This window comes from Aphelocoma coerulescens, chromosome 7, assembly GCF_041296385.1.
Source record: "Aphelocoma coerulescens isolate FSJ_1873_10779 chromosome 7, UR_Acoe_1.0, whole genome shotgun sequence".
Classification (NCBI taxonomy): domain Eukaryota; kingdom Metazoa; phylum Chordata; class Aves; order Passeriformes; family Corvidae; genus Aphelocoma; species Aphelocoma coerulescens.
This window is the reverse complement of record NC_091021.1, coordinates 6909525-6931295: the sequence shown is the minus strand read 5'-3', so window position 1 is coordinate 6931295 and position 21771 is coordinate 6909525. Positions and strand designations below refer to the sequence as shown.

The 21771-nt window shown below is 37.4% G+C and overlaps 1 protein-coding gene across 1 annotated transcript in view; it reads right to left on the bottom strand.

Moving 5' to 3' along the window:
• Window positions 1-1781: 1781 nt before the first annotated feature.
• The window catches only part of ITGAV (integrin subunit alpha V), a 46209-nt gene continuing 26219 nt past the window's right edge, over window positions 1782-21771 (bottom strand). Inside the window, exons 14-30 of the mRNA XM_069021916.1 lie at window positions 21701-21746; window positions 21031-21132; window positions 20257-20315; window positions 19099-19253; window positions 17591-17728; window positions 17003-17070; window positions 15723-15870; window positions 15279-15371; window positions 14187-14266; window positions 12389-12469; window positions 11347-11452; window positions 10547-10705; window positions 9504-9617; window positions 9105-9218; window positions 8905-9012; window positions 7752-7874; window positions 1782-7370 (exon numbers count right to left, since the gene is read on the bottom strand). Of these exons, the coding sequence (XP_068878017.1) occupies window positions 7275-7370; window positions 7752-7874; window positions 8905-9012; window positions 9105-9218; window positions 9504-9617; window positions 10547-10705; window positions 11347-11452; window positions 12389-12469; window positions 14187-14266; window positions 15279-15371; window positions 15723-15870; window positions 17003-17070; window positions 17591-17728; window positions 19099-19253; window positions 20257-20315; window positions 21031-21132; window positions 21701-21746 (1790 nt within the window). The 3' untranslated portion in view covers window positions 1782-7274. The remainder of the gene's footprint in view (window positions 7371-7751; window positions 7875-8904; window positions 9013-9104; window positions 9219-9503; window positions 9618-10546; window positions 10706-11346; window positions 11453-12388; window positions 12470-14186; window positions 14267-15278; window positions 15372-15722; window positions 15871-17002; window positions 17071-17590; window positions 17729-19098; window positions 19254-20256; window positions 20316-21030; window positions 21133-21700; window positions 21747-21771) is intronic.

Sequence of the window (21771 nt, the reverse complement as noted above, 5' to 3'; positions counted from 1 at the left end):
TAAGAAATATTAGAGTACATAATAACATTAATTTCAGCAAAAATATAATCACAGTCAGGATTATGTCTTCTTAAACAAATTTGCTTTGAAGAGATGGAAGCTGGTAGTAACTAATTTCAACTTTATGAGTACTTCCTTGAGGAATTGTGTCCAGCAGTACCTCCTGCAGTCTCTAAAGGTTGCTACAGACTCTTCAAACTAAAATTACAACCATTGTCATTAACCACTGAACATGGCATCTGCTGTTCTGGCAGGGCTGAAAATGTGTGCACAAATGACACAGAAATGTCAGTCTATATGGATTCTACAAAACTCTCTCAAAAGCAGTACAACACAGGCCTGGTCTGCATTGAAATTATCAACACTAGGAATGGGGTATTTTACTGTCAATATTCTTTTGCTTCTCACATTTTCGAGGTCTGTGTTGTGCTTTTTTGTCCTGTAAACTCAGTCTTAGCATGTCCTGTATGTTTGTCAAGAGGGGTGATAATTCAGCACCAAACTTTCAAAAGGTTTTTCATCAGAAAGATGCAGCAGAACAGAGTGATTGTGAAATACATTGTGAGAAGATGGGCAGCTGACAGCACTAACCCTAATTCTTTATGAATATCAGACAATAAATTGACAAGAAGTTCATATAAATTCTTTGAAAAAGTATTTTCAATTGTTCACCATGTTCTTGAGAATGCCTGAACCAGCGATTTAAAAATATTAATGTACTAATATGCAATAAAGTATTAATGTATTAGCAATTCATTTACAAACTAACTAATGATCAAAGCACACAATAAAGTATCATTCAGGTGTGCAAAGAGTCAAAGTACAGCAGCATAGCTCCAGTGGAGTTGTGCAAATACAAATTACCTTAAGACAAGGACCATCATTTTATCTGGGGCAGCTATACCGTAAGATGGGAGTTTGAAAAATGACTCTGTTGCCTTGTTCCTGTAACGAGACAGCTGCTGTCACTAATTTCTCAATAATAATACATTAACTTGGAACAGCTAGGCAGATGCAGTGATCGCTGTGCTGCTATCTAGCTGCAGGTATCTTATTTAACAAGAACTAGGCCTGTGTTGGCTGCAGGGTGTATTGAACAAACGTTAAAAGCCATGTTCTGACTGCTGCTGTCATGTTTCTTACACACATTAGGTGCAGCTACTGTGAGATCAGTGAAGCTGTTAATTAAACCACAAATATCAGTTTTTCATCTTTTCCATGTCCTTTATTACTATTTTCTTTAGGTTAACAAATTCTCTGCTAGCAAGTCAGGGAACTCCCTGGTTTGGAGTTTTTCGAAAGTGTTCACAAGCACTAACATTTACCTCTCCTTGTATGTTTTATCAATGAAACAGACACACGGATGCCTTTATTGTGACACAAAATATTACTGTCACCCCACTCACACAGGTGAGCATGACTGGTAATCAGAAAAAATGTAACACTGAGATAAAATTAGACTAATGCTACAACAAGAAAAGAAACTCCAGCTCTTTGAGAATTTTTCTAACCAAAGGTCAAGATGTCACCATTTTCTACAGCAATGTGGCAGCTATAAAATCTAAAATATTTATTTCTGGTACGTAGGAATTTCTGTTGGAAAGCAGTTTTCTGGTGGCAGAATATAGTCTGTGACTAGATCCTTTTCCTTCCTTGTGATTACAAAATTTTTTGACTCAAGGTTAACATGTGCCACTTGAGGCGAGAATGTAAAAATTGTGTAAATGTGATGTTTCTGAATTTAGCACACAACTGTGGAGTACAAACATATACTATGAAACATTTTCTGGTGAATTAAATGCATTTAAAAAAACACACCTAAGAAAAAAAACAAAAACAAACCTATGACAGAATCCCTGTTGATTAAGAGGTATTTTATTCCAAAATTCTAAATATCAGAATCAAATCAATACTTACATTTTTCAGTTTACCCAATCATAGTATTTTGAAATTGTATATATACATAGAAAAATACAACCTAATAAAAACACTCAAATTTGCATTAGAATGAAAAGAATGAGTTGAAAAGCAAACCATAGCTTTAATAGCTATATACTTCATATCAGTACAAAATTACTGGGCCACAATACCCATTTTGTTGCACAATTTATAATTTAATACAAAATAAGGTGACTTTAAATGTATATTGCTCTCTTTAAATGTACCGAAGACCTTTGAAACAAATTCATAGTAACTGAAAATATTCCCATTTATGCTGCAAGTATTTACTGCATGACAAAGAAACATAAAATGAAGCACTCTCGTTAGTACGTTAATTTTCTGCTTGTGCAAATAATGCTCTACTGATTTAATGCACGAGCAAACACAAAAAAAGGCCAAAAAATTCCATTACAAAGAAATAAAACATTACATGTTCAGCACATTTGTATTATAGCAAATACAGGTTTCCTTCACAGACTAGAAAAGCAAAACCTGTAAAAGTTTTATGAAGATGCAAATACTACATTAAATCTTTCATTACTTTGCAAAACCCAAGGGTCAAGTTATTCACCTTTAATGCAGCATATTTGGAGAAGTCATTGCATGACAGGCTAGTTTTCCTGTGTTATGTTAAAATTCTACACATTGGAAAAAAATAGACCTAAATACCACCATCACATGAAACAGTAGTAGTACTACAGACTCAACCCCATTTTTGTACAGCCTCTAGTCAAATCTTCCACAATGGACCTAAGGAAGGTGGTAGCAGTTCTCAAGAACCCCAGAGTTAGTACTGGACACACTTTAGGAGGTACATCCTGCTCCACCCAATGTGGGCGATCAAAGACTTCCGAAACCACTAATTCATCACCTCCACTGGGCACGCTGGTTCTGTTCATGTCCTTACAAATACTGACCACTCTAAGCCAGCAAACACCACGGCCCTTCTTAGGCCCTTCTAGGCAGAGGACTCAGCAGTGAACCAAGTCAGACCATGTTATATTGCACATGGAGGTTCAAGGCTAAAGATTCAGTACCAGAGAGCTCAGATTCCACTCACACCCATGAGAGTTACCAGAGCTCAGCAATAACCATGATCCCACCTGTGACATCCAGTGTGACAGGGGCCACTGCCAGCAGAGCACTAACAGCTCTGCACATCCCAGAAACAAACCAAAATCATCTCTTTGCTGTAAGCCTCATCTGGTCTCTGCCACTACTTTTTTTTATTTTTTGGATTCCTGTTTTTCTTTAATAAAATACTTTTTTTCTGACTCATTAACAGCCAGCAGCATTGAACACAAAGAATCACATTCAAAGGGTCACGTTACTCTGGACCAAAGACAAAAACTGCCTTGATTTTCACCAGGGTAATGCTGCTCTGTGACTGCCTGGGAGGGTGTAAGAAAAAATAGTGCAGGGCTCTGTCAGGGTAACCAACAGCAAACCCTAATGCTGCAAGAATCTAAGCGCAGCATGATTCCTTCAAATCACCAAGAGCATGCTGATTATAGCTGAAGTATTTTTAAAATACCCTTTAAGACTATTTAAGCATGGACACAAGTTTAGAAACAACTAAATATTTAAAACCTTTGCTTGGAATAAATGTTTTATAAAGAAAGAGCACATGTAGTAAACTTTCTAAAGTTTTCACAAGCATTATGTGAATTAGAGATCAATGTACATCAAGATTTAAAACAGAAAAAACCTGATACTTGGCAGACAATGTTGGCAAACTTCCTCAAAGATTTCAAATTACATTGATAAATATAGCCCATATTTGACTTTACAATCATGCTTAAACAAAAGCTATTTCCACAATTTCATAGTTTCTTGAAACAAATGTAAACCTATATATTAGGCTCCTCACTTTACATTTTCTAAATATTGTCAAATATAGATAATATGCTTTCTGTAATAAAAGTCACTTTTCAATATTGATCATGAGATGCTGCATTAATTGCAAACTGGAGTACTTAAATAATTTCATATTTCATTATAAAAGATATAGCTCTTTTAAAATGTTTTTATTGTCTAAATAATTACACAGCTGCTGATTTTATAGTCATAAAAAAATCTGCTTCTGAAACATAGCTCTCAAAAGAAGACTAATTTTCTGTTGCTGTACTTGTATTTTTTAAATGCTCCCAGTATGCATCTTATGCACAGCAATTTTGAATCAAAGGCATTAATTTCATTCTGAAATACCTTTTTTAAAGTTTCTTTAAAAGCTTTAACATCATTCTACAGTACTTGCTGTAAGAATACATCAATGCCTGTAAGTCATTATGAAATTTATACTGACATAAGTGCATACATAATCTGGAATCTTATTCCTGAATCTAGAACATGCTATCAAAAGTTTCCTGCACCCCCATTCAGGAAAATTTCCAGTTTGGAATCTCCCTGAAACACAAACGTTACTTTAAATTGAATTTTGAGGTGTTACATCTATGCTCACTAAGTAACCTCTATACTCCATTTACATATGCTACTGTGGTCTTTTATTTTTATATCTTTTTATTTGCTTTCATTCTCCAGCAGAAGGTAAGAAATAAAAATCCCTTAAATAAGTCTTACTTTATGTAACTTCAAAAATGGAAGATACTTTCCATAGCTACAGTAGTTGTACCAATAAAATGTACCTTCTTATCCTGAAAATCAGCAAAATGAGAGCTTCCAGTTGCCACAGTATAATTAAGATGCAGTTAGCACTGACATTAACAATGCTATGGTATCCCATCCACGTGAGCAGGAGGGATCTTGACCATGCTTTTTTAATATACTCTTTTTCATCTACTAACGCCTACACATGCAAGTAGTCTAACAAATTTCAAGTCACCATGGAGTGTACATGTAATGAAAGCACACATGTAAGAATTAGAGCTATAATCTGTCTGTCAGTCTCTTAAACCTCTTACCCTACTAAGATTAAGACTGGGTAAAACCAATCTTCTTGCACATAGATAATCAGCTGACAAAGTATGTGAACCACAAGCCCATGTAAGTTACTGAAAATGCTGTTCTATCAAAGTCACATTTTGAGGCCAGGATCAAAGCCTGACTCCTGATTCTCTACTACATTACTAGTAACAATACTAAAAATAAAGACAAAAATAAAACATTGGCCACACTGAAGACCTTAAAAATTCAGTGAAAGAGGAATTATGCCCTATACCCTTTCATGTAAACTAATTTTATCTAAACCAACTGTCTAAACCAAACCCATGTAAATGGATAAATATGCAAGCCTATATCTGGTGAACATACTGGTCCCCCCAGACTCTGTGTTGTCTTCCTTAAGGACTCGGATGCCATCATGGATCAGTGAGTAAGAATGGACTTAACAACAAAAGCCACTGGTGGATTTTAAATCTCTGAAAGGATGCAGAAATAAGAGTTGAAACAAATTGCTCATTTCAGAAAATTCTGGGTTTAGTGGGCACTGCTGTATGTATGGAGGCGATGCAGATGTGAACAAAAACCCCAAGGTACAAAATCAAACCAGAGCTTTTGCCCCTTTAAGAGCTTGTCTACATTGAAATCTCACTGCTGTAAGTACAGTAGAAGTCTTCCTTTGTGTGCCTGGCTGTATACAGGGAGTTTATACTGTAATTTATTCCCTTTTTGGAAAAGAGAATAAACACATCTCATAGAAGGCATGTTAGTAATAGTTTAAGTATGTCCACTCTAGGATCTGTGCAACACAGTTAGCTGTGTTTGCAAGCTGAACAACCTCCTGATTTGCAGTTACTTGTCTACTGAAATGCATAGAAAATGCTCTCGTGTCAATCAGTGTCAGAAGCTTCATGTTACTACACCAGTGGTGAGAGAAATAAGCTGAGAGTGATGTAAACTGGTGGCTTTAAACCACTGACCTTTTGGTATGTTTAAACAACAACAGTGAAACAAAATACTTAGTGTCTGTTCTGGTAATGAAATGTATTGAACATAATGAAATGTCTTGTGCAAGGAAATGTCTTGTGCAATGAAACATGCAGGGACTGAAACAATGAATGAATCAAATGCAACAAGCCAATGAGACAATGAATGGGTGAAATGAAACAAGCCAAATCAACCTTTACTTTTTGAACCCTTTTGCACTGCCAGCTCTTCTCTGCTTCATTTGACTCATTGTTCTCTCAGGGCAGGAGGTGAGTGAGGTGTGAGTGTGGCTATAGTACTGGTGTACTTTAGATCCATGATCCAGATCCATGGATGTGGCTGGCAGAGACCCTAGTTTAAACAGCCCCTGTGTCACTCCATCCTGCACCTGGGCATGGTCAACCAGAGAAAGTGAGGATTAACAGCTTCCCTACAGTGCACCACTTAACCTGTCACACAGTGTTCCCTCCAGTGTTTTGCTAGAAACCAAAATACAATCCAAGTAATTTACAGCCTTCACTTCAAACCCTGTGGAGGTTTGACTTGTGGACATCATGGGTTTTCTCAGACATGTCTGTTGGCAGCCACAGCCCAGCATCTTGCCCTGGCAGTACATGGATGCATCTATACTGCCAAGAACTTTGAAACACCTGGATCCTGCTCTGTGGAAATACACAGCAGAGTCTTGGGATCTTGCCCTGAATCTTTTACCCAAGTCCCACAGAAAGCACATCAGCCCCAGATTTCTATCACTCACTTGGTGTTTGTAGGCTCAAACCCTACAGTAAAAGACCCAGGACCTGGAGAACAGTATTTGTAAGGTCTAGAGGGAAACCACAAGACAGATGACTGAGCAGGCAGGGTAACAGGTGTGCAGAACAGGTATCACATGTAAATGATTCCACTGAATATTTCCTATTTCTTGAGCAGGAGAAAAAATTATCATCAGCGCTAATGGGTAAAGAACATTCTTCAGTACTGTAAAATAAGCTACATTCATTTTTTTTTGTGCAACTGACTTTCAAGAGCCAGGCAATGAAATGTAGTGTACTCTAACACAAACAACTGAAACTAAACGTGTAACCCAGCAAGCACCTCTGGAAGCTGTTGGCTCCAAGAGCAAATGCAGAATCTGCATAGCAATTCATGGAGAGTCAGTACATGAATCAGAAAAGATGATGTTTCCTGTATCCCAGTAAGCAAAATCCCAGCATGACTCTTACTTGAGTTTCTCACACGGTCAGTGCGGATGCGTTAGTGGCAGTAGGAACGGCGTTAATACAGAAGGGAGGATTTAAGTGTATTGCCCTTGTTTTGCACAAGCTGATGGCTTCCAAGGCCAGCTGCTCTGCTCTCATGAGTGTTTGCTCATTAAGGGGGAAGCCAGTATTTGTAAACAAGATGTAGGCAAGTGTACATTTCAGAATGTCTTACAGATAAAACTCTGCTTAAGCTTCTGATGTTCCTTCCCCATTCTCATGTGGTTGCAGTTGTTCTCTTTCTTGTTCTTCCTGAGGTGGCCTCACACGTTTGAAAAAGCCCATCTGTGATTCAGAGAACAATTAGGACATTGCATTGTGATTTGCAAAACATACACACATTCTCTCTTTCCTTCGTGATCAGATCTTAACTGACTAAGCTGTCTTTTCACTCCTACTGTCTTCCCCCATTTCTGACCTCCAAAGACAGTAAAAAAATTAAACAGTTGAAAAATTAAACTGAGCTCAGCACAATCACAGACCTGCTCTTTTATTCAGCTTCTTCCTGAAAGCTGAAAAGCTTTTACAGTTGTTCCAAAAACTTAATTGATTCAGATGATTAGGGGACCAAGGCATTTCTGCAAAAATGCTGCTGGTACTATATGAATAATACATCACTAGTAGGGAAAAGCAAACAATACAAAACCCCGCAAACACAGTACTTACCCTGTACATGACAAACACTAGAACAGCCAGGAGCAGTAACCCTGCTAGGACGGCCAAAATTATAACCCACACTGGCACAGGCATGGGCTGTGGTTGAATGCCCCATGTAATATTTGTAGCAACCTAACAGAAAAACATGATAAACCACACTTTGCATCACAGTGACATGCTGAGTTTAAATGACATGCAGTTTAAATCTTGTATACCTTTATCCTATCATGATTATAATCTTAATCCAGTATAAATTACTTTTTCTCTCCAGTATGAGTCAAAAGTCATAGATTAATTGGTGAAATAAAGACTTCACTGACCCAAACTTAATAGGATTTTAAAATTAAATGATAACAGGGGGTTGGAGGCTATTTTGCTTGGGTTTGCTTTTTTGCAATCAGTGATAACACGACAACATATCTTCTGTAATTCTTGATGATTTTCAGTAAAACTGTAGTAATCTGGAAATATTTTAGAATTAGAGAAAAATAATTCAGGTATTTTCCTTTTTTTGTCTCAAAAGGCAGTACTTTCTGAAACAAAAAATCAAGTCCATTCTTTTTTTGGGAGAGAAAAAACCCCAGTTAATAATAGGCATTAGAAACCATATTCAAAAATAAGACAATCACAGTCCTTTTCTACCTTTTCCTTAAGATCTCTTAATCCTATAATGCTTACCAAAAACTTTCAATTTGCCAGCCCAAACAAGTGGCCTACATTTTTCTGTTTGCACCCCATCTCCTTTCCCTTTGAAACCCCCTGAGGCACAGATGGCCTTTGTTCCACACTCCCATAGTACTTCATATAATATAATGGAAGTTCATTATTCAAGCTCTAAGTGCTACTACAGCCGAAAACGAATTTAAAGGAAAATATTTCTCTAACAACAATGGCATTAACAGGAACATTAGGACTGTTCGCCATCATTTTTTTTTTTCATTTTCAATTAAGTCTTTCAAGCCACAAATATTGTCAACTCCAGTCTGTTTTACCTTCAACAGTATGTGTACAACTGAAATAAATACATGAAATAAATAAAAAATTATAAAATTAAAATTATACCAAGCCATAAAAATGTTACTCAACAATAATTGTCTTTGCACTAATTTTGAAGTGATTCTATATATATATATATAACTCAAGCTGGATGTAAATTACTTACTACTGTAGAATTGTGAATATCTTCAAAAGAAAGGTTCTTATAAGGGAACTCTATAACACTGAAAGAAGCAGATGATTTGAGAGAGTAGGAATGATTCTGATTTTCTTTCTGTGTAAGAAAAAAACATTAGTATTGCATGTGGGTACAAAAATCACTTTTAATATTTCAGAAACAGTGACAGAATATTCAGAGTCACTCACATTCATGAAAGTTTGGGTCCAAAGGCGTGATTTTAAATACAATATTGCACTCTTTCCCCTTTCCAGGTGGCCAACTTGACAGACAATCTTTAAACAGTCAGCAGTTCCACAGCCCTGTGTATAAAAATAGGAAAGATATTCCAAGTATGAAAATATTTTGAAAGTCATTAATGGCATTACTTTACCCATAAACTATTAAAATACATTAAATAACCCCCAGTAGTGGATAATTACTTATAGTTTGCAGTTACAAAGACAGTGACACAGTAATATGCTTATTTCCTATTACAGATTATTTCCAATCATGTTTAGAAAGGACAAGTCTTCCTTAAATTTGTTTTTAAGGACTTAGCACAGGATTGTAGGTGTATTGTCAACATCTCAGTGCTGAGAGCTCACCAAAGTGTGCACGTCCCCCTCCACGGCAGCTAAATCCCTTCGGCTGATGCGGTGGTCACGGTGATCTTCCCTGCCAAGTGTTTCATTCCTGTCATCTTCCTTGGGAGCAGAAATCTGGGATACACCAAGGGAATCCAAACAACGATTTAGATAATTGCAGTCTTCAAGGTTAAGGTCAAGAAAATACCTAACTGCAAGTTTCTCTCTTACTATCCTGGCTATTCTTCAGACCCTGGCTGAAAATAAATCATTGCAAATTGTACAGCAGAAGCACAGGAACTTTGTATTTATATATTCACAGAAACTGCTTTTTGGTTATCAAAGATACACAAGTATTCTTTGTTGTTCTATACACTGAATATCTTCCCTCAGTCCTTCTTTTGCTCAAATTCATCTTCAACTATCATACTGATTTTTATTGCTTGTTCTAAACTATCCTAGAACTCAACTCTCTACACGCAATTAAACTTGCTGGGTTTTATCTGGTGTTTCTTTGCCTAGTCCAGCCTAGGAAAAATGAGGTTTCTTCTGCTCTGTAAATCTCATGTTTTGCTGGCAGTCATAGCTAAACCCTATTGCCTTTTGTGACCTTTGGATGAGGGCCTAGATAAATAAGCTAGCAATGTAAAAAAATATATACCATTTTCTTCCAAGAAACAAAACCCAGAAAATTTAGATAAACAGTCCAAAAGCATCTGGTATGTTTTAGGTTTTAGTTCATGACCACATTCATTATAATTCTATTGCTCTGGACTTAGAACTCATATAGGACAGCCTTGAAGTTAAAAAAAATATAGGAAGAAAACCCCACAATAAAAGTAAACAAGACAAACTGATCTTTGAATTGACAATTTTGAACTGTTGTTTACTTTTTACTTCACCTGGTATATACATTGACATGTACTGGAAAAGTGCAGACTTAGTCGTCAGCCACAGAAGAAAAACTATCTCAGTTTCTCATATTCTCAGGGATTTGGCTGTTTTAAGTGTTTACAAAACAACCAAACATCCTTCATTCCACTCAAAGGGAAAGTCCTGCTTACCTTAATTTTCAGTGGGTTGATTTCCATGTCAGAAGTGCAGTTCATGGGACCATCAATTTCATACTGAACAATATACAAGAGCGTGTTGTTTTTATATTTGTAAGGCCACTGCAGAGTCATCATCACCTTGCTGAATGCACTTGGACCATTGTTTCTCAGCTGATTATGAAAACAAAATTTACAGATGTAAAAAAATAATTCTGCTTTCTCTATTAATGTGCATATAGTTACTTTATATTTGAGCCACAAATGTGGTACTGCCACTACTCCCACCCCCACCCCCACCCATTAATGGCAACAGCATCAAAACTTTACCTAAAAGTGGTAAAAATTTTAACTATTGTTATTCACACAGCTCTCTCAGTAAGTTTTGCTTAATTAAACAACCTAGATTAAATCTGTGGTAATTCTTTCAGGGAAATTTTAAATACTTAAATTTTTTCAGAGCAAAAGACTTCAGAGTAGTGATTCAGAATAGATAGAGTACAATAATTGACACCCATGGGCCATTTCCTGAGTTCACATTACTTCAAATGTTTTATCTAGATTTCAAAAGGCAATAAAATAAAATATGTGTAGTTATGTGGGTAATCAACCCCTGTTACACTAATTGCAGGCATTCCAACCCATCTTGGATATACCAGTTTTTGGTCCAGCATTAAAAAATCATAAAATCTCCTTACATGCAAGACAAAATAAAAGAAAAAAAATCATAATTTACTCCAGAGAACAGCTACACCAAATGATTTATTTTCATTTATCACAGAACCATGTCACTGAAATCAGTAGTAATTCCACACCTCATAGATATGCTGAACTAGAGGCCCAATATCATCTTCTGTTTCGGGATTCTCCTTTGGCTGCCAGTTGGCAATAGGAAGGAATATGTGATCAGGGGACGACACACTAAACAGCAGAGCAAAGGAGTTGTTATTAGCAGTTATGAAACAATAAATGTGATTCTCTAGAACACCTAAAAAAACCCCCAACACACTTAAAATACAATCTCCACTTCTTCATCCTCTATATAAAACACAAAAGAACAGAAGTGGTTTGAATATTAAATGTTCAGTTCAGTTCTACATTAAAAGATGATGAGAGACATACACGTCATCCAAAAACCAGTGTGAAATATTGTGACTACAATGAGAAATATTGATGATGTAGAACCTTAGCAGTACAGTCCTAAGACTAATTCAGCATCCCGTGAAAACAGTGAAGATGCCAATCATGCTTTTCCAGTGTGCCATCCCCCACCTCTCAGATACCGAACAAATTCGTTACAATAATGAATGTAGCGAAAAACTTAAAAAATTTTGACTCAGGAATCCAACTTAACTGGTTAAGCAAGAGGACTGTACAGCTTTTGGATGGGAAGTATAGATTTCTAGCAAGGAGAGGTGATGGACTAACCAAACCATTACAACATTAATACTATGCTTAAGACTGAAGAAGGTGAGGACATTGCAAACTTAAATTCCATAGGATTTTCAACTTTGGTTTCAGGAGTTTTCAGACGAAACCCCAGTCAGTTTGTGGAGGAGAAAAGCGACAGCAGAAATGTAAAACTGCAAACACGAGGGGTGACATTTTCTTCTTCTAAAAAATATCTCTAGTAATGGAGGCACAATATTCCTTTTTGGAATTAATTTTGTAATTATTTAGAATTATTTAAGATCCGAAAGTCCAAAGGCTGGCTAGAGAGAACCATATGGTCTTTATGATTAAAAATTCCCTGATCCTTCCTGAAAACTTATGCAGACCTGAAATGAAGTTCAGTGAATATAAAGAAGCAAATGTGCAAAGCTCATTAAAAATGTTTATTAAAATAGTATTGCTTACCCTCTAATTTCAACAGCTGCTAAAATAGCAAGGTCAGCCTGATAATATGCTACTGGGCTCAGATTGTCATACAGGTTGGAACTGCAGGGAAAATAAAAGGTAAAGTCTTAAAGGAAATAAGCAAAGTATTTAATAAAAAAACCCTCCACACTTCACAGTAATTGTATGTAACATCATAGCATGACTCCTGAGCCACTATAGGAAAGCACATTTGTTAAAAACTAAGGACCAGATTCCAGCAAGTTCTCACCTAAATGCATGGAAGTCCTACCCTCTGCACAGTTTGAGGGAGCTTCAGCAGGGAGAGGATAAAGGACACAAAGTTAATGCTGACTCTGTTCTACAGCTGTCACACAAGAAAATACAGAGATCACTCCCCCCTCAGAGTGGTGCTGGGAACAGAATCCTGACCTCCTCAGACACATCTGATTATTCTGTCTCCCTAACCAAACAATTTCCTTTACAAAAACCTTCTTGAATCTTCTAATTGTTCTTCATTACTGCTGTAATCAACAAACACATGCAACAGTGTTTTCCTCCTGACCTGTGAATACCTCACTCTTTTAGAGACTAGACTTGCTCTGCTAGGAACTGAGCCAGCTTTGGAAATCGAGCTTTGTGAGTTTAAGCCAAGTGGTGTGATCCTTAAAACCTCTTCCAGATAATACCCTGGTAATGCCTGTCACTATGAACTGTGATCACCGTGTTCCACCACACCACTGTTCGCTCTCCATGCATCCACAGGTCATGAAAGGAATTTTCTTCCATAAAAAGCCTAAAACACTACAGGAACTTCCCTTCTCTTCCCTCAGGAGAGAAGCATGACTTGAGCAACCTCACTGACTGTTTCAGACCTGGTGGCAGTAGCAGGTGACTGCTGTTAGCCTAAGGAAGATGACAGACACCTCAGAGCAGATCACTTCCTGCAAAGAACAGGAGTCATGTACCATTGGCACACCTTACTAGCTGATGGAGAAGGGGAAAAACTGAACAGACAGCAATGGGAGAGCAAAGAGATATTTAATGTGCCAAGGCCTTTGATCGGTGTGGCAAACCACTCTATCATTAAAATAGAATGGCAGCTTTAAACTTTCCTAACTCCTGAAGATGAAAAATGCATACGTGGATGAGATTAATTTATTCACTCCATTAACAAAAAGAAAGCCCTTAAATGGAATAAAAAAGCGCTTTTGGTCCACCATGGGGAAAAAACCAAACAGCTGTATTTGTACTGTCCATTAAAGGCAACATAAAACTGCATTGGGTAAAGATACTCCTAATGATCACATCTCCAAACCTTAAACACCTCCAGAAGTTATAAATTCAGATTTATATGACAGTGCTGTGTTCATCCAATAATAACAGGAATGCTACTGTTTTGTTCCATTTAATTTTCAGGCTCTTTTACGCTGGCTTTTGTGATGGTTCACTGCATGTTGTCTCTCCTCAGACCACCCCATGCATTGCCTGCCCTAAAAGACTCTCATACTCTAAACACATAAAATTCTGGCTTTACATCAGAAGGAACTCAGAGTTTGAACATTAGTTTTAAAAGAGGGCTATAAACTCAAAGTCATTATGTGGCACTACAAGTGTCAGCAGAGCACAATGATATGCACATACAAATACTCTTATATTTTTTCCTGTATTTTAGGAAACCTAATTCAATATGTTTATTTTTCAAGCCATTATGAGGCAAAGACAAGAGAATTAGGCCAGAGTGATACTGTGTAGTTTACAGTATATTCACTGTGTGTGTCTTCTCCCAGGTGAGGTACATACTCAGAGATTTCCATACCTTCGGATTTGCAAGTCAAACTTGACAGAGGTGTCCATCTCAGACTGCTGGTGCACGCTGAAACGCAGGCCAGCTAAGAGCTGGGGGAAAAATCACTGTGGTTCAGTGGAAGCACAGTAAAATAAAACACACAATAAAAGCTTCCTAATGCTCTTAGACAACGAAATTGCTTGAGACTTGTGGTCATGAGAGCACACACACACAGAACTGGCAAATCAAACTTGTCCAGTTCATCCAGGCTGGAAATGTACGGCCCTCTCCTTAGATTACAGCCAAGGCATCACTGCCATAAAATACAAAATAAGGGTTACGTCATGCTCCCCACCCTTACTTCAGCCATTTCTACACATAACTGAGCCTCCCCAGGTATTGCAAAAAGTATTGTAATCTAAAGAGCAGGGAATACATTAATAATTCAGAATTAATTCCCAAGGTTTGGTCTAAGTCAATTCATATTTGCTTTAACGTCTGTGCAGTTCAGCTTGATAGACTGCAAAAGACTTTGGAACTAGCATTTACTCATCTCTACAAGATGGCTCTTGGAAGCAAAGCATCATGAAATTGTTATAACTGTGACTGATTTTCGCTTCATTTCCTCAGAAAATAAGACTTATTATGTCATAACACCTTAAAATCTGCCAGGTCCCACTAATAATTTTTTAATTCTTCCAATTTCAGGTACATTTGGTGGAACTGTAGAGGTCTCAACTAGACAGAAGTAGGCAGAAGAGAGATGAACTAAGAGAAAGAAGTGTTATGAGCTAGCTCTTGATTATATCCTAAAAAATACATATCAGATAAATATAAAAAAATTCATGTGGGACCAAAGTCCATAAATTCCACTATTTAATGAATGACTCATTTTGAGTTGCATCATAAAACTCATGAACACTCCTTTCAGCCTTTAATTTAGCTGAAAAGTTGAAACCAACTACCGCTGTACTAACCAAACGTGTGGGCAAGCTAAATGTCAGCTAGAGCTAATCTCAAATTCCTGTGAGAAAACTTCCTGCCCAAACACTACTGTGATTAAGGAAAATTCCACCTGCCCTCCTGGGTGAACTACCAGACACCTGTTGGACCAAACCTTACCTTAGTTCCTGCTTTCATGGGATTTCCCAGGTCACAAACTACCATGCGAGTCTGATTCTCTGTTTTAAAAGCACATGACAGTCTGGCTAAAGCCTGCAATAAAGCAGAAAGGAGTATTAAGGAATGTCATTCTTTATGTCTGAACACCTGGATGAAAGTCTGGAGAGAAGTTCTAGATGGGCTGCATTCATTTTAATATAATTTCTCAGCCATAACACAGTCAAGTACTAAAATGAAATAAAATGTGAGTATGGAAGTCTCCAAGGAGACAAATGTTTTTGATACAAGACAGATCTCTTCTCAAGGTTATAAAAAAGAGGAACTTGGAAAAAACTGGTAACTTTTTCAGTGCTTTGCTCTAAGACTGAAATAATAGAAACCACCATAGATTTCCACAGCAGCACCTGAAATATGACTCCTCAAAAACAGCAGTTGGAATTTTACCTCGTTGTTACGAACAACTCCGATGAAATCTGCTTGGGGTGGAACAACAACAAAGAGTTCTGCTTCATAGGCTCCCTCCCCCTGGTTCTGAGCACTGACAATGAGGGTCAAGGGATTGTCATCACCAATATAGATCTGCTTCTGATCACTACAAGAAAACAGTGTAAAAATGAGCTCTGTGTTCAGGTTTTAAAGTGCATTGAAGTGGCTGAACTTAGAGAAACGAGACAATCTGAGAGTTCACAAAGACACTGGAGAAATCTGGAGGCAGTACCTTTGCTTCAGGAGTGTCAGGAGAACTCTAAGCTATTTTTAGAAAAAACTCATGTCTATAGTCACAAATGGAGCAAGCATTACATGCTCTTTTGTAAGAATCTTTCCTGTAAAATATACTACAAAACAAAAAAACACCAACACCTTTTTCTCACAAGGAACAAACAATTATGAACAGCTAAGTCCCTGTGCACATTTTGAATTACAGGCCCACTTTGCAGAGGTACAAGCACATATTTATAACTCAAGGGAAGGCTCAGCTACAGAATAGAGTGAAGACCTCTGCAATACCTGTGTTTCTAGATACAAAGAGACTATTTTTCCAAACAACGTATTTTCATTTCACCAACTACAAGCAAACATCAAGGTGTCTGCATTGATGTAAAACATTCCTGAAGTGCTTGCATGAATTAGTGCTTGTGAAGTGTCCTAACTACATGCAATGTGCATATGCTATAATGTATGAAAAAACAGATTATGAGATAATACACTAAGAGTGGCTTTAGGCCACATAAAGTACAAAAAACCCAGACTCATGAAAAGAATTACCACCTAAAACTTATTCCTTTTTTCCAGGTTTGATAAAAGATATTACCAATACCAACAATTTTCTTTCATAGATGTGGCAACAGAGCCCTACTCCTCCCCTTGCTGGATGAAATCACATCTTCATGTGTCTGTCTAATATTAAACAACAGAACAGAGACACAATGCCAGCTAACAGTGGTTTATTCTCACTATACATGTCCAGCTTAGCAAATAAATAAATATGGTCTACTTATAGTGGAGGCTGAGGTGGGAGTGGGATATTACATGCTAAAGACATTAGGTTACAAAGCAGAAAACAGGTTTTCTTTAAAACATGTAAGCCTGAGTTTAGATTGTGTACAATGAGGAGTCCTACTTATTTCAACACATCCCTTAAACAAAAGTATTACCAGCTACTGAATTTTAGAATTCAAGTAGGAAAATTGCTTTTCCTTGTAGTATTTTTCTCATGTATTTACCTTTCTACTGACACCTCCAGCTTTGGTTTGCAGATATTATCATCCCCACAATCCAGAAGAATATGGGCCTACGCAAAAATCAAACACATACTGTTGTAATAATTCCGTCATCTGTTCTAACACACATTTTCAATAATACTGTTTCACCACCACATAAAAAAAATTCTACATACCTTGTTGTGAAATGTTTTCATGTCATTAGTCTCAGAAGACAACAAATGAGTTTTTATATGAGGGGGGCCCTGTGCCTTGTCCTGCCCTACTGCAATTCTAGAACTAATGTTTAGACCTTAACCATCTTTCCATACTTTGAATAGTATCTTTATATTAAGTTGCATCTTCACTATCCTCTTTACAAACAAGTGTAAAAATTTGTAAAAAGGGCAGAAATAGAAAAACTATGTCTATTACCTTAAGAGAACTACAGGGATAGACATAATGGATATAGAGCAGCATAGTATGAGAAAGGATGAAACACTCCAAGCCTTCAATATTAACACTTCCAGTACTACTCTAACTGATTTTCTCCGTAGGATGAACCTAAGCATGTTCTGAGTTCTTTCATCACAGGCTGTGTAAGCAGTGTACCTGTCTACTCATGTTAGCAGGAGTGAACTGGTTGAGGATAGGGTGCAATCCTGTTGCATCTGCAGCCGTTCTGTAATCCAGACGATATTCCATAAAAATAGTAATGGGAGTTAGCTTGTCTCTGAACTCAGATTCATCCTGAGGAAACCAAAGATTTGAATCACAATTAAAACGTAGTAGGAATGGAGAGGCCAAAACAACATTAAAACTTCTGAGCTTGTTTCAAAGCAGAAAATCTCTTCTCAGAAAACCTGCACAATTTTAGCAGTAACATGCCTGTTTAGCAAATGGAAAACCGGAGCATACAGAAATAATAAGTCATAGAAATCCAGTATCAAGGAGCCTAAGGGCTCCACAACTCTGCTCTTTCCTGCCAGACCAACCTCAGTCTGCTTCTAAGATCCCTCATGGATACTCATCTTTGGACTTACAATTTTTCCTCCCTAAAATTATTACTTGGCACTTGGGAGTTGCTGACTTTCATGTTGTTCATTTAAAATCATTCTGTTCATCAAATGTTGATCCTGCCTTTCAGAGAACTTACCAACCATCTCTTAGCTTTACATTAGCCACAGATTCAATCAGTGTAAACTCTGCTTTGCTTCTAAGAGTAATGAAAATTACTGACTCCAGAACAGATGTTCATTTCAGGATCTTATTTCAGAACATATCTTCTATGGGCAGAAACTTATTGATTATCTATAGTTTTAAACTGGTTTTGCATCCCATTTATGATAATTTCATATAGGTCATGCATTGTTACTTTCTTTATGAAAATGTCAGGTGGAAATGTGCTAAATCTTTATTAACCCTGAGATCCAAGATGTCTAATTTCGTATATATCCCACTCATAAAAGTCAGGTCAAAGAAAGTATTACCTACCCTCCATGAATCCTTAATGATTACTAGCATTTTTTTTGGTTTTTTTTTAGAGAGAAGGAAGTCTTGTATATGTTTGATTTATAAGTACTCAGTGAGATAAATCTGAGCTGTTTCTTCTGCTGATTTATACTTTTTTATTGTGCTAGCATCTGTTCACATTTGTGGGGATGAAAACAGAAAGACTGAGAAAAAGCAAACTTAGTATTTCAACCTTCTCTATCTCCTCTGCTATTTGCTTATCTTGGCTTGTCAGTTGCAGGTCTGTATTTTTTCTTCAATTTTTAACCTCCAAAGTAGATGGGACAACCTCTGCTTATTGACTTTCATGTTCCTTGGAAATTATAACTAATTTGGTGCCTGGATGACTTGTCCAAAAAGCCCAGAACAAAGTTCTGAATTCAATTTCCAATCCATTTAGGGACCAGGACCTTAGCCACAATAAGATTCATCATTCATCCTGTGACAGCAGCGATAATTTGGGACAGACATATGGTTTTAGTAATTTCAGGTCTATCCACTGAGCAAGAAGTTTCTCTAGCATTTTTTTCTTTTAACACCTAACACAACGATCTTGTAACAGATAATGCAGCAAAAATTACTTGCCTCAAACATAAATGCTTACTTACCCTCAAGAAGGCATCAAGTTCCTCACAGTTCATTTTGCCCCCCTTTGTAATTGTCATGTTCTTAGAGTGGCTGGGCTGTTTGCTGTGGAGAAAGAGAGCTCTCCTTATAGCTCCTTTCTGCTTCAGTTTATCCAACAGCAGCTCCACCTGGAAATCTGGCCAAGCCAAAGGGTTTGGGTTAGTGATATTTCATTCCATCAAACAAAGTGCAGACTGCCCCCAGAAATGGACCTGAACATTGATTTCAACTACAATGAAAACCTAGTGCTTGCCACTGTTAAAACTTCTAATTCTTTCCATGTAAAATGGAAACTACATTAGTTCTCAAGTACTGTCGCTGTCCTAAATTAGACTCTGCTTTTTCCTTAAACACTGGAAATATGTAAGAATACAGATACATTTTTGATTATAATTGCTGTAGAACTGCAAGAACTAAAGTTAGAATTATTTCCCCTAGAAAATTGTAAACCAATCTTGCATGTAATACTTGTATTTTTAAACACTATTGCTAATCTAATTACTTGAAATATTTGATATAGATAACAAAACTTATAATATGTAACAGATATTTATATGAGCCTTCCCAGATCACACTACCTCTGCATATGCCACAGAAAATAAGGAAAAGATTTTGCAATCAGTAGACAAAACCTGATTGCAGCGGGCTGCTCGCCACACTACAAAATCTCCTGGAGACAACTTAAAAACCTGTTTGAAACAAGCTTTTCCTGATTCTGATCTGAGAATCTAAAAAAAAAAATTCAGTGATATCAATCAGAAAGCCATTACCTCAACAGGATGTGACAAGTCCCTCATGGCTCGTCTGTATCTCCCAGACCCAACAATGCACACACGCGAATATTCTTGTCCAAAACTCCCCTCAATGAGAGTTACTCTAAAGTCCGTAAAATACAATGGGCTTTCCAAGACTAATTAACCACATGATTGACTCAGGTATGGTCAAATGTCACTGACTTCTACACTACTGCAGCCAATAAAACCTGCTGAAGAGTCACATAGATGTACATGGCCACCCAAGTGGCAGCAGTGCGCTGCAAAGGGCACCCAGCTGTTTCAGTCATGAAAATAACGATGCCCAGTGCTCATGTCTGCAAACAACACAACAAGACCTCCAATTTTTAAATGAGCAGAACTTACTGAGTGAGTTCGGGAGCTTTCCTTTGCCATCCGCTTTTAAGCAGAACTTTACTTTGAAGCTGTTTGAGAGGGAAAAAAGACGGATTTCACACACTTTTTCTCTCATTTTCTTCTAAAATTCCTCACTGTTTATTTTTGTTCAGATGCATCCTCTTGTTGAGATTCTAGATCACTCCCAAGAGCTATTTTCTAATGTTGGAAGAGAAACTATAACCTATTAATAAGTGCAAAGAATTGCAGGCAGTGCAAAGCTTTGGAGTCTTGATTCATGTAGGGATAATCACCTTTGGACTGGAATGTTCATTCCTGTCATCAAAAGGGTCTTATTTTTAAACGTATCCTACTGACCCTAAAAAGAAAGTTAGCACTAGGAAGGGAAAGTAGGTTTGGATAACAGCCCAGGAACCAGAAGCAAAACCAGTTTGCAGAGCAGATCATTGCCCAAGTACATAAGTTAGTGGGTAAAAACACGGCAAATGCTGTGTGATGTGTTTACATCTTGGGAAGACCTTACTCTGCTCAACAGGGACAACTGGCAGTCTCTGCTGGTTTTGGGAGTCAGGCTGGCATCTACTAAAGACAATGCTGGTCCTCCAGCTGCTGTCAGAGAGTTCTTATTTTGTGTTGTCCGTTCTTTCAGAAAAATCTGTGCTTGATTTTCTTTTTTTTCAATTAGCTGACTAGAATTCCTGAGACCTTTCAAAATTGGAAGCTTACAAAATTAAAACCTAAGAAGTTCCTCCTCTCAAAGGAAAACATAGATACACTGCTTACCAAGAAACTTTTACATCTCCCAGTGAACATGCTTTGTTTTCTGGGTTTAGAATGGTTGGATTAACTTCCAGGGCAGCATTTACTCTAATAACTGGTCTAGCCCTGCAAAGAAAACATCTTCTTGAAGAGCACTCAACACCATGTTAGACAATGCCCCCCCCCAACAAATTGTGCAATATACAAAAACACATAATATTTAGTGAAAGCACAAGAAAAACAAATAACCATTGACTAGATGAGGGAAAAGTGGGAAGCTTTTCTGTGCCCTTTCATTTCCATCAGCCAAAACATGGACAACTGCGTAAAGAGGAAGTCTTCTCTACTTATAGCACAGACAATATATTCTCTCAAAATGAGCAAGTTGGGATGAGACTATGGGGATTGCAGTGTAATAGCTGGCAGCTGTTGTGTCAGTATCTAGAAAGCTGTCACTCAGAAAGCCTTGAAGAGAGCTTATTTATGTTTTCTCCTAACTACATATTATTGAGGAAGATGTATTTTAGACAGCAGATAGGCTTACTCAGTGAAAAAAGCAGTATAGTGGTTTTTCACCTCCAGAGGTTTGGAAGGTGAAGTGGCAGATTTTCAGACTTCCCTGATCCTGCTTTCTTTTGTAGCTCCAGAACTCCACCGAGCTTTCACTCAGGTACAAGCACAGAGGAACCCTTACCTGTACAGAACAGCTGTGTCAACACCAAAGGCTCCAACAATCAAGTCTAGGAAGAAATGAGACATATTACA